This window comes from Oryctolagus cuniculus, chromosome 11, assembly GCF_964237555.1.
Source record: "Oryctolagus cuniculus chromosome 11, mOryCun1.1, whole genome shotgun sequence".
Classification (NCBI taxonomy): Eukaryota; Metazoa; Chordata; class Mammalia; order Lagomorpha; family Leporidae; genus Oryctolagus; species Oryctolagus cuniculus.
Genome location: NC_091442.1, coordinates 57,864,903 through 57,877,841, shown reverse-complemented (window position 1 = coordinate 57,877,841; position 12,939 = coordinate 57,864,903). Strand labels below are relative to the sequence as shown.

General features: G+C 44.3%; 2 protein-coding genes across 2 annotated transcripts; one reads left to right on the top strand and one right to left on the bottom strand.

Annotated features, from left to right (window-relative positions):
* Positions 1–399: 399 nt before the first annotated feature.
* LOC100355116 (olfactory receptor 9S13-like) lies at positions 400–4,170 on the bottom strand. The gene is made up of 2 exons (XM_051846601.2): positions 4,053–4,170; positions 400–1,433 (listed from the first exon to the last, which is right to left on the bottom strand). The coding sequence occupies exons 1-2, from the start codon at positions 4,168–4,170 to the stop codon at positions 400–402; spliced, it is 1,152 nt and encodes a 383-aa protein (XP_051702561.2).
* A 6,842-nt stretch (positions 4,171–11,012) lies between these two features.
* Positions 11,013–12,161, top strand: LOC100354855 (olfactory receptor 9K2-like). The gene has a single exon (XM_008256702.3). It carries the CDS (start codon positions 11,013–11,015, stop codon positions 11,952–11,954), a length of 942 nt encoding a protein of 313 aa, XP_008254924.1. The 3' UTR covers positions 11,955–12,161.
* Positions 12,162–12,939: the final 778 nt, after the last annotated feature.

Genomic DNA, 12,939 nt, shown 5'->3' with positions numbered 1-12,939 from the left:
ACTGGCGCCAATAGGAGATTCCAGCACTATAGGTGGCTTTTCCCACAACGCCATAGTGCAGGCTCTATTTTTTTTTTTCATAGATCTATTTACTAGAGTGACAGAAAGAGAGAGAGAGAAAGAGAGAGAGAGAGAGAGAGAGAGAGAGAGAGAGACAAGTTCTCACTTGCTGATTCACTCTCCAAATGTTTGAAATGGCCAGGGGTGGGCCAGGCTGAATCCAGGAACCAGTAACTCAGTCCTGACACCTGACACCATGTGGGTGTCAGGTAACCAACTACTTGAGCCATATCCTGCTCTCTCCCGGGTACTGTAATAGCAAGAAGCTGGACTCAGGAGTTAGAGCCAGAACTCCAACTCAGGCATTTGATACGGGGGTATAGTTTATCAACTGCTGAGCTAAACACCTGCTCCTCTACATACCATCCTTTTCACAGCGTCTTTCACATCTTTGTTTCTCAGACTGTATATGAGCGGGTTTAGCATTGGTATGATAAGTGTGTAGAACACAGCTACGATCTTGCTTTGCTCTGGTGCAGAGATGGCCCCAGGCTGGGCGTACATGAAGAAGACGGTTCCATAGAATAAACTCACCACGGCTACATGGGAGCCACAGGTGGAGAAGGTCTTGCTCCTGCCGCGGGTGGAGGGGATCTTGAGCACAGTGCAGAGGATGTAAGCGTAGGAAACCAGGATGATGGCCGTGGTGCTGATGATGATGAGCGCAGAGAGGACAAACAGCACGATCTCATTCACAAAGGGGTCGACGCACGCGATCTTGATCAGGGCTGGGACGTCACAGAAAAAATGGTCCAGCCTGTTTTCTCCACAGAAACGCAGGCTAAAGGTGAAGCCTGTTTGCACAACAGAGTTGATGCAGCCGCAGAGATAGGATCCAGTGACCAATCGAACGCAGACTTTCTGGGACATGTGCACTGGGTAGAGCAGAGGGGAGCAAATGGCCGAGAATCGATCAAATGCCATTACGGCCAGGAGGAAGCCTTCTGTTGTGACAAACAGGGCGAAGAAGAAAAACTGGGCTGCACAGCCATTGTATGAGATCTTCTTTTCCTTGGTCAAGAAGTTGGCTAATGTCTTGGGAGCAATGACTGTGGAGTAGCAGAGATCTAAGTAAGACAAATTGCTAAGGAAGAAATACATTGGTGTGTGGAGCTTGGTGTCTCCCCTGACGACAATTATCATGCTCACGTTTCCCAACACAATGACCACATAGACCATCAAGAACATCAAGAATAAGAGAAGCTGCAGTTCGGGGGGAGCTCTAAATCCCAGCAGAATGAAGTCAGTCACCTCTGAATCATTCATTTTAGCTCCCTCTTCATGGCTGAGATATAGATAGAAACGGAGGAGTGACGAAAATGAGAGAAATGAAATGATCAGAACCCTTGCATTACTGTGAGTAACTGGTGAACCTGCATGGAAGAAGGTTTGTCATAGGAGTCCCAATATTTTATAAAAGCATCGATATATACAGATAATTACTATTTAAAAAAATCTTCCTAATGAACAGTTCAATGGAAACCTTTTCAGTTGGGGGGGTGGGGGCCTGAGGTTGTGATGTACCAGATTAAGCCACCACTTGCGACTCCAGTATCCCATATTGGAGCTGTCCAACTCCCTGCTGATGCCCCTGGGAAAGCAGCGGAGGATGGTCCAAGTGCTTTAGTCCCTGCCACCCAGGTGGAAGATCCAGTTAGCGTTACAGGCTCCAGGCTTCAGCCTGGACCAACTCTAGAGGTTGTTGCCTTTTGGAAAGTGAACCAGCAGATAGAAGATTGATCTTTCCTTCTGTCATCTCTGTCACTCTGCCTGTCAAATAAATAAATAAATCTTTTTTTTCAAAAGTGGAATCTTTGGCTTATATTTCCTAAACATGATGAAATCAAACTTTTGTTTTTCTCCTCCCTTCCTTCTTTCCTACACTCTTTTGTTTGCTTTGGATTTTTAACATAGGAATTCAAGTGGAAAACTGTAAGATCTTTGGGAGAGCCATCTTTTCTTTCTAGAAAGAAACCTCATTAAAAATGCAAGGTCATCTTTAGTTGGAGTACAGAAAACACAAAGACAATTAAAGACAGCTGCAAATGTAGAAGTAAAAAGAAGATGTATGTATTTAAATAAACATCAATTATATTTATTTATGGTCATGGTATGACAATCAAATGCTGTGGTGACCTAGGGAAAGAAATAACTTTTTCTTCTAGTTTTATGAATGAGAAAACCAACAAACACAGACTTATCTTTATTCTGAGTCATGAGACTGACACGCCAAATAACTACCCAATAATCTATCTAAAATGGAAAAGAAAATCAGCAAACAACAAATCGATAATTAGTGTTGTATGGAAATGTCTTTTAGAAATGTGCAATTATCTAAATTTACACTAATATGTAAATCATGTAACTATATTGAATTAGTTATAAATTATGTGTTAATTATTATAATTACCAAAGGTCTCAAATTCTTATTGCTAAGTTTGACATTCTTTTTGTAGATATTGAATTTATAGAAGCATAGGAAAATCAATTTGATCTCATCATAATATTCTACATTACTGAAAAAATTTAAAGGGAACAGAAATGTCTTTTGTTTTCCTTAAATTCATATTTTATGTGAAAAAAAACTGGTTTCAACAAAGTTATTGAAAAAAATGCAACTAAAGCTATCTAAAAGAAGGGTATGAGGAGAATAAGCAAATTAAATATGAGCCATGCTCAGGAATGAATACTAGTTCTTACCTTAGTTACCATTGTACTATCCATGACAGTGAGTACATTCATGAAGAAATAAAAGCATGAAAAGAAAGGTTCCCTTAGAACCTTTGTTCTAAGGGAAGATTTTCCTGCAACACAGATTGCATTTCCTCATGACTCCAATTTGCTGATGTGAGCAAATACTAGCGCAAATTGTGGCTTGTCCCTCTTACTACTTTTTAGCTTGCTGTACTGTTTCATTGGTTAAACTAATAGACCTTGGTTGGGTCCTGAGAGAAATTATCTCCAGGGGCACAAAAACAAAGTGGTGGGCAATCCCTCCGCAAGGGACTCACTGGAGATTAAAGGTCTCTCGCCAGTGAGATATCTTGTGTTGTAACACAAAGAGAAAAAGTGACAGAAGAAATTATTAACTTGCAAGCTTCCCAGGCCTATGGAAAAGTCAGAAGAGATCCCTAGAGGGCCCAGGGCTCTACTTACTCAGCAATAATTATAATAAAGCAAACATGGCTGGGTGAAAAGTATTTGATTCTTCCCTTTTAAAATTTGTATTTAGGGGTTGGTGTTGTGGGTTAAGCTACCGCCTACAATGCCAACATTCCATTTAGGCACTGGTTCATGGGCCAGCTGCTTCACTTCCAATCCAGCTTCCTCCTATTCTCCTGGGAGAAGCGGTGGAAGATGGCTCAAGCATTTGGGCCCCTGCCACCCATGTGGGAGACCCAGATGAAACTCCTGGCTCCTGGCTTCTGGCTTCTGCTTGGGTCAGCATTGGCTGTTGCATCCATTTGGCAAGCAAACCAGTGGATGGAAAACCTCTCTCTCTCTCTCTCTCTCTCTCTCTCTCTCTCTCTCTCTCTCTTTTTCAAAATAAATCTAGGGGCTGGCACTGTGGCGCAGCGGGTTAACGCCCTGGCCTGAAGCGCCAGCATCTCATATGATATGGGCGCCGATTCAAGTCCCAGCTGCTCCTCTTCCAATCCAGCTCTCTGCTATGGCCTGGGAAAAGTAGAAGATGGCCCAAGTCCTTGGACCCCTGCACACGTGTGGGAGACCTGGAAGAAGCTCCTGGCTCCTGGCTTCAGATCTGCGCAGCTCCAGCCATTGCGGCCAACTGGAGAGTGAACCAGCAGATGGAAGACCTGGCTCGCTCGCTCTCTCTCTCTCTCCTCTCTGTGTAACTGTGACTTTCAAATAAATAAATAAATCTTTAAAAGAAATAAATCTTCAGAAAATAAAATAAAATTTGTATTTATTTATTGTCATTTTATTTGAAAGGCAGAGACCTTCCATCTGCTGGCTCACTTCCCAAATACCCTCAACAGGCAGGGCTGGGCCAGGCTGCAGCCAGGACTGTGGAATGCAATCTGATTCTGCCACAGGGGTCACAGTGACCCCACTAGCTGAGCCCTCACTGTTGCCTCCAGGGTGCATATTAGCAGGAAGTTGGATCAAAAATGGTGCTGGAACTCAAGCCAGGCACTCCAGCACAGGATGTGTGCATCCCAAGTGATATCTTAACCACCATGCCAAACACCTGCCCCTTAATTCTTCTTTTTATTTCTGTGATGAAAACGGATAATGAGCTGACAGCCAATGGAAGCACGGGATTCAAATGTGCAGGATGTTGGAGTAACAGAGAGGCTGGTCCTACTGCCACTTGTGATACCAAAGCACAAGGAAAAGTGGTCTTAGAGGATTCCAGAAACCTGGGAATTCCTTCAGGAGTGAGAACTATACAGAGGTTTTCCTGCCAAGTTCTAGAGCCAAAAAGTGAAAACACCCCCAAGGAGAAAGAAATACTGTGTATTCCTACCTCTGCCATTGTGCACAAAAGCAGCAATAGTGAGGAAAAGGTGAATGAAAGCAATTGAATTTGGCCCATAGTACATAGTTCGTTGACCACTGCTCTAGAACACACAAAGATTCTAGAGGAAAAAAGAATCATCCAGAAAAAATGTTCAAGGCTTTTCACAATCATATTCTGATATTTTATATATTTTCTCATTTTTGTTGCATCAATTCCCTATCAAGGGAATAATTTTAACGGATTCTGTGTAAATGACATGTTAAAACACTGCAAAAGGAGCTTCAAAGATACACTTCTTTTGCAGAGATGAATCAAAGCAACAAAGAAATGCTTTTCAAGTAAGTGCTTGAAGGAGAACATTGAACTCACTGGGGGGAAATAGTGGGGACTTGGTAGGACAGGGAGACCTGGGATGATAGCATAGAGATAGAGATGGGGGGGGGGGAGCCAACCAGCACAGAGACCCCACCTCTGTGACCAGGGAGAATCCTCACTTTAGGGGAAAGGGGTCCCGGGAGAGCCTCAAGAGACCCCATCTGCGTGATTTTGCCTTAGGGGTAAACCTAGCTACAGAAGGAATCCATGGGTAACACAGAATCCATGGTAGCCCAGTAAAGAGACTGACAGTCCGTCACTTTCGATTCAGAGTAAAAGACGGTATTATGACCCCCACACCCCCGAGAGCTGAGCTGTGGCCATATGACTCTATCCTGAGACAGGAGTCACTGTAGGAATCCATACTTCACTAGAGGACAGAATCCTCTGTGTATTCTCATTCCTGGTTCTCCACAGATATTCTGACACCCTAGGGGGAAAAAAACGCAACCTCAAAAATCCAACAAGACCTAGCAGAGCAATGGGGCACAGGAGCTCCGCACAAGGGGCAGGGAACATGGAAGGTCAGGGGACCCGGCCCCTAGAACACTCCAGGTAGGCTCATCTACTTCATCAGAGTTGGGCCCTTCACCCCTCCCTCTCCCTCCACTCCACCTGCTACACAGGGCACAACTCACTGCCATTGCAATCCGTGCACACCTGGACTCCCAGTAAGGTCTCCTGTGACCCTAGCCAGGTCTGCCCAGCCTTGCTCAGAACTGTGTACCTATTCAGGACTGTGCTCCGGACTATAAAAGTGCTGGGCTTACTGACAGCACAAATGCCTCTTCTGCAACTTTGCACCCTCACAAGCATAGTAGCTGAGAGTTCCTTTATGCCCTGTCTGTCCTGATAGTGGTGTTGGTCTCATAGTTTCAGGTCTTCACACCCAGGCAAAGCCCAGAAGAAGGGGTGTCTGTCTGAGTCGTCCATCCCAGCACCAGTGTCTTTGGGCTTTTGAAAGGACAATGTGCAGTAGCACAGATTCTGTATGCCCTGCCTGAATCAGCACCAGTACCGCTGCCACCACTTTGGACCCCCACACAGACAGCAACGGGGTGAGGGCTGCAGACTGAGCGAAACCCCTGGGCTCCAGGAGTGCCCTAGGCCCCTGTTTCTGTTGGCCTCCACTTGCAGAGAAAGAAGTTAGACAGGATTACCCTATAGTCTCACCTATTTGTGACTATAGCCACAATAGACTATGAAGCCAACACCCAAAGATACAGGCTCAGAAAAACCCTTCATTTCATGAGATTCATCTATAAAAGTGACAGAAAGAACTGAGCCACAAAATGTGCAAATATCAATGTAAGAACATAAGAAGTAGGGAAAACCAGAGCAATATCATGCCCCAAAAGGGATGTAGCTACACTTTAGGATCATACTACTGTGAAAGAGAGATTGAAAACAAGCTGACAAGGATTTTAGGGATCCTAACAGGCCCACAACTACAGGTAGATAATTAAAAAGAGACTGTGGAGGGGCTGGCACTGTGGCACAGTGGGTTAAAGCCCCAGCCTGCAGTGCCAGCATCCCATATTGGTGCCAGTTTGAGTCCTAGCTGCTCCTCTTCTGATCCAGCTCTCTGCTATTGCCTGAGGGAAGCAGTAGAAGATGGCTCAAGTCCTTGGGCCCCTGCACCCATGTGGGAGACCTGGAAGAGGCTCCAGGTTCCTGGCTTCAGATCAGCTCAGCTCTGGCCATTGCAGTCATCTGGGGAGTGAACCAGCAGATGGAAGACCTCTCTCTCTCTCTCTGGCTCTACCTCTCTTTGTAACTTTGTCTTTCAAATAAATAAAATAAATCTTAAAAAAAAGAGAGAGAGAGACTGTGGAACTAACTATGAGAAATTCAGGGAGAGATCCTGAAAAAGAACAAAAAAGAAAATGTACATAACTCAGTGAGTGAAATGAACAATACAGTGCAGTTGAAGGCCCCAAGAACGGATTAGATCCAGCAGAAGAAAGGATATCTGAACATGAAGGCCTTTCCAGACACGCCAGACCAATCAACCGAACAATGAAGGCGGACTCCAAGCTCTCTGACACGTGGCTAAATGAAGTACTAGAGCATGAGATTGTAAGGGAGAGGAGAAAGGCACAGAAAACAACAGAACACCATGAAGTCACGCTAGTGTCTCCAGTCTGGAGAGAGATGTGGGGGTACGAGTACAGAAGGCCCATAGGACCCAAAATACACACGACCAGAAAAGACCCTCACCACAACACTTATAGTCAGATGCTCAAAGACGCTCACGAAGACAGAATCCTAAAATTTACAAGAAGGGCAAGGTTACCTTTAAGGGAACTCTCATTAGTATAATGGCAGTTCTGTCAGCAGAAACACTACAGGCCAGGAGGGGTTGGAATGATTTATTCCAAAGAAGTGCTAGCAAGAACACGTTAACCAGTGAGGCTAACTCATGAGTGAGGGAGAAACACTTTCTAAGGCAGGGAAACCGAAGGAGGTCATCACCACCAAACCAGCCTTAGAACAGATACCATGAGACTCCTACATACAGAAACAAAGAAAGAGAACAGCTGTCATTAAAATGTGGAGAGCATAAAACCCTTAAGAAAAGAAGAGAGGATATTCAAACCAAACAGAACAAATGTTAAACATGAGTAAGTCATTCTTTATCACTATTTTGAGTTGAAATGGACTAAAGTTCCCAATTAAAAGATACAGACTTGGACCCGTGCTGTGGTATAGCAGGTAAAGCCTCCACCTGCAGTTATTGACATCCAATATGGGTGCTGGTATGAGTCCCGGCTGCTTCACTTCCAATCCAGCTCTCTGCTATGGCCTGGGAAAGCAGTGGAAGACGGCCCAAGACCTTGGACCCCTGCACCCACATGTGAGATCTGGAAGAAGCTCCTGGCTTCTGGCTTCCAATTGGCCAACTCTGACTATTGTGGCCATTTGGAGAGTGTTCCACTTCCAATTTATCTCCCTGCTAATGCACCTTGGAGAGTAGCTGAAGCCAGCCAGTCCAAGCCATCTTGGCCATTTGGTAAGTGAACCAGTGGATGGAAGACATCTCTCTCTCTCTCTCTCTCTCTCTCTCTGCCTTTCAAATAAATATTTAAAAATTCCTGATAAATTCTAGAAATAGTTTTTAACTAAAAGGGATTTTTTTTATTTATTTATTTATTTATTTATTTATTTTGACAGGCAGAGTGGATAGTGAGAGAGAGAGACAGAGAGAAAGGTCTTCCTTTTTGCCGTTGGTTCACCCTCCAATGGCTGCCACGGCCAGCGTGCTGCGACCGGCACATCGCGCTGATCCGAAGCCAGGAGCCAGGTGCTTCTCCTGGTCTCCCATGCAGGTGCAGGGCCCAAAGACTTGGGCCATCCTCCAATGCACTCCCTGGCCACAGCAGAGAGCTGGCCTGGAAGAGGGGCAACCGGGACAGAATCCGGTGCCCCGACCGGGACTAGAAACCGGTGTGCCGGCGGCGCAAGATGGAGGATTAGCCTATTGAGCCGCGGCGCCGGCCACTAAAAGGGATATTTTAAAAAAGGATTGCAATTAACTTATGGAGCTATTTAGGGAAGAATAACAACCTTAAAGTTTCAGACACATTAAGAAGTACTATAGCATTAATTTTAATCTAGTCTTTCAGTTGCAGTGCTATTAGGAAGTTTTAAATATAGGTTCCACTCTCTTGTCAATATGTTTACTGGAGAATTTTTTATAATTATAATTATGTTGAGTGCTATTATATCTTCTATTGCATTCTCTTTTAGTATTCAAATATAGAAACAAATAGAATTAATGAATCATTATCGGCCGGCGCTGTGGCTCAACAAGCTAATCCTCCGCCTAGCGGTGCCGGCACACCGGGTTCTAGTCCCGGTCGGGGTGCCGGATTCTGTCCCGGTTGCCCCTCTTCCAGGCCAGCTCTCTGCTATGGCCCAGGAGTGCAGTGGAGGATGGCCCAAGTCCTTGGGCCCTGCACCCGCATGGGAGACCAGGAGAAGCACCTGGCTCCTGCCTTCGGATCAGCACGGTGTGCCTGCCACAGCGTGCCTGCCGCAGCAGCCATTGGAGGGTGAACCAATGGCAAAGGAAGATCTTTCTCTCTGTCTCTCTTTCACTGTCCACTCTGTCTGTCAAAAAAAAAAAAATGAATCATTATCTGACTTTGAGGTGGTGATTTAGAGGGCATTAGCAATAAGAGGAAATGTCTGACATCAAGAAATAGGAGCAGGGGCCGGTGCCTTGGAGCAGTAGGTTAATCCTCTGCCTACGGCACCAGCATCCCATATGGGCCCCCATTCTAGTCCCTGCTGCCCCTCTTCCAATCCAGCTCTCTGCTATGTTCTGGGAAAGCAGTAGAAGGTTGCCCAAGCCCTTGGGCCCCTGCACCTGCGTGGGAGACTGGGAAGAAGCTCCTGGCTCCTGGCTTCAGATCAGCGCAGCTCCAGCAGTTGTAGCCATCTGGGGAGTGAACCAATGGAAGGAAGACCTTTCTCTCTGTCTCTCCCTCTCACTGTCTGTAAATCTACCTCTCAAATAAATAAATAAAATCTTTTTAAAAAAAAGAAATATAAGCAAACAATAATTTGGAGAAATGTTTGGTTTTTTAAATTCATAGAAAATATAGCTCGCCATAAAATGTTAAATGTTCAGCTACTTAAAGCTTTTCTCATAGGATGCAAACTTTATAACCTATTTCTCTGTGCTTGATGACATATCTGCTGTGATAATCACCTGAAAACTTTTCACATTCAGTTCAGTCCAAAGAGGCTCCCTAGGGGATACACAGTTCGAGAAGAAAAGATTTCTTGCATTTTGACTGTTATTAGATTCTCTGTTTATAGCCGCATTTCCGCAGTCCTCCTGGGCAACAGCCCTAGAGCCCGCACTGATGTCTCCATAATTGACTTTATGATTACTTCTCTCTCAGTGGAATCCACCAAGAAGATGAAAAAAAAAAAAAAACCAATGTTGGAATATCCTGAAAAAAATAAATTCACAAGAGTAAACTAGCCAAAGCTTCATAAACAACCACTGTGGATACCGTGGCAAGTCGTCACAGAGCCTGGATGACCCACGCTGCTATGGTACTGAGACACCCATGTTCCTACTGTGAGATGCAGCTTAAGATATATAAAGCGTGCCAGAATCCAGGAAAAGAACTTTGCTGTAGAGTATGCCTTAAGTTTGCTTGTACTCACTAATGAGTAAGATCCCTTTAACTGATTCAGCTCTGGTACAAAGGAACTCATTTGGAAGATCTCCCAGGTTCTCTCTCTACTTTAGAAACAGGGTAAATTATTAAGGCATCTTTTAATTAATGAACTATTAATGTAAATTAAGTGTAATAAGGAGGCAACAGGATGCATTTATTTAGGGAATGGCCTTAATCTGGATAGTGAATACCTGGAAATAGCTCAAGCTACTTTTATCTTTCTGAACTTAATGATGGTTATATGATATTAATTTAATTTCTTTGTTTACTCTGCTTCAAAGATTGCTTCAGCAGCAGTGAAAAGTAAATACATCAAAGTAAAACAAGGTAAGCATACTTTTGAAATGTTTCTTAATGAAATGTTACTTGATGATTAAAGCCCTGACTTAGCCATCATACTACCATGGCCACAAACATCCTGCTAGCAAATGCATAATACTGCTATTTTAGAATATATATAATACTGCTGATGCATAATACTGCTATTTTAGAATATATATAATACTGCTGATGCATAATGCTGCTATTTTAGAATATATGTAATACTACTCCCTTAAGTACAGATAATCCTTTTACTATAAATATATTAAGAAGAAAATTCAGAAAATGTGTAAAATTAAGCAATAAAATTATGCTACTTTCTTGCTAAATACCTCAAAAAGCATGACTTCAACACAAAAACCAAAGGATTTGCTTCACCACTTGATAGAAATGCAACTTCAGGGGCTTGGTAATATCTAAGCTTTATTTTTGCTACTTCATGATAAGAAAATTATTCCACATGCATTACCTAAATAGCTTGTACTTATTTTATTTCTACATTCAAGACAACAATCACATCACTAGAATCAAAGTGTGTTTATTTTCCCTGTGCCTCTCAGCAGGTCTCCGCCATGGGTGAAAGGGGAGCAAACAATCACTCAGAAACCAGCGACTTCATCCTTGTGGGCTTCAGGGTCCGCCCGGAGCTCCACGTCCTCCTCTTCCTGCTCTTCCTGCTCGTCTACACCGCCATCCTCCTGGGGAACCTGGGCATGCTGGCCATCATCACGACCGACCCCCGGCTCAACACACCCATGTACTTCTTCCTGGGCAACCTCTCCTTCGTCGACCTCTTCTATTCCTCGGTCATCGCCCCCAAGGCCATGACCAACTTCTGGTCGGAGAGCAAGTCCATCTCCTTCGCGGGCTGCGTGGCGCAGCTCTTCCTCTTCGCCCTCTTCATCGTCACGGAAGGCTTCCTCCTGGCGGCCATGGCCTACGACCGCTTCGCAGCCATCTGCAACCCCCTGCTCTACTCCGCCCAGATGTCCCCGCGGCTCTGCGCTCAGCTCGTGGCCGCTTCCTACCTCTGTGGCTGTGTGGCCTCGGTTCTCCTGACCAGCGCGACATTCAGCGTACCCTTCTGTGCCTCGCGGGCTGTTGACCACTTCTACTGTGACACTCGCCCGCTTCAGCGGCTGTCTTGCTCTGGCCTCTTTATTCAGAAAATGGTGTCGTTTTCCTTATCCGGCATCATCATCTTGCCTACCATCATAGTCATTCTCGTCTCCTACGTGTACATCGTGTCCACGGTGCTCAGGATTCCCTCGGCGGAGGGGCGCAGGAAAGCCTTCTCCACCTGCAGCTCCCACCTGGGCGTCGTAGGGGTGCTGTACGGCGCCGTCTTCTTCATGTATCTCACGCCGGACAGGTTCCCCGAGCTGAGTAAATTTGCGTCCTTGTGCTACTCCCTTGTCACGCCCATGCTGAACCCCTTGATTTACTCTCTGAGGAACAAGGATGTCAAAGAGGCTCTAAGAAGACTTGTAGAGAAGAAAAGTGCTCTTCTCTGATTGTTGTTTCTCTTCTACCAAATGTACTGTGGCAGTTTGCTTCATACCTCTTGTGGCCATTAATTGAAGTTATTCTCCTGAATATCATAAAATTACAACTAGCAGATTTTCCCATGTGCTACATCTTTTCCATTAATCCTGAAATTTCTGGTTATTGGAGATGACTTTGATGTGAGGAATCAGTTTTAATGATGAAACTTTTCACTTTTCTCCAATAAATTATATTTACAGAACTGATTTGTATGGTAATTTGTTGAACAATATTTTTATATTTTATTACACTACTTTAACAATCTTTTGTGTGTTATTTGTCTTTGAAATTGCTGCTTGATTTTTTTTTAGAATTTATTTTATTTGAGAGGTAGAGTTACAGACAGCGAGAGACAGAAAGAAAGGTCTGACTTCCATTGGTTCAATCCCCAAGTGGCTGCAATGGCTGAAGCCTCGCCGATCCGAAGCCAGGGACCAGGAACCAGGAGCCAGGAGCTACTTCCGGGTCCCTGACGTGGGTGCAGGGGTCCAAGGACTTGGGCCATCCTCTACTGCTTTCCCAGGCCATAGAAGAGAGCTGGATCAGAAGTGGAGCAGCCAGGACTATAACTGGCACCCATATGGGATGCCGGCATTGCAGGCGGAGGATTAACCTACTGCGCCATGGCACCAGTCCCCATTCCTTGATGTTATATACAGTCACTGATAATCAACAAAGAAACCTAGATTATTTTTGTCTTATTTTTATTTTAGAATATCTTGAAAAATACAGAAAAACATAAAGAAGAGTTCAATGAATATATACAGATTTCACAGTTTTTAACATGCCATTTTTGTTTTATGTATAGATATGAAATATATCCCCTTACATACTACTTTTTTTGAAAGCAGGAGTAGATATACTATCATATAATATGAGTTTCTTGGCAAAGATTAAAAAGCAAGGAAAGAGGGGTATATTGTTATTCAACTTGTATAATTCAGTGAAGACGAC

Excerpts from the sequence above, each read along its gene's own strand:
- LOC100355116 (XM_051846601.2), bottom strand. The coding sequence starts at position 4,170 with ATGCACCCTGGAGGCAACAGTGAGGGCTCAGCTAGTGGGGTCACTGTG. Across the intron at positions 1,434-4,052 it reads CCCAGCCCTGCCTGTTGAGG|GTTCACCAGTTACTCACAGT; the intron begins GTATTTGGGAAG and ends TCTTCCATGCAG.
- LOC100354855 (XM_008256702.3), top strand. The coding sequence starts at position 11,013 with ATGGGTGAAAGGGGAGCAAACAATCACTCAGAAACCAGCGACTTCATC.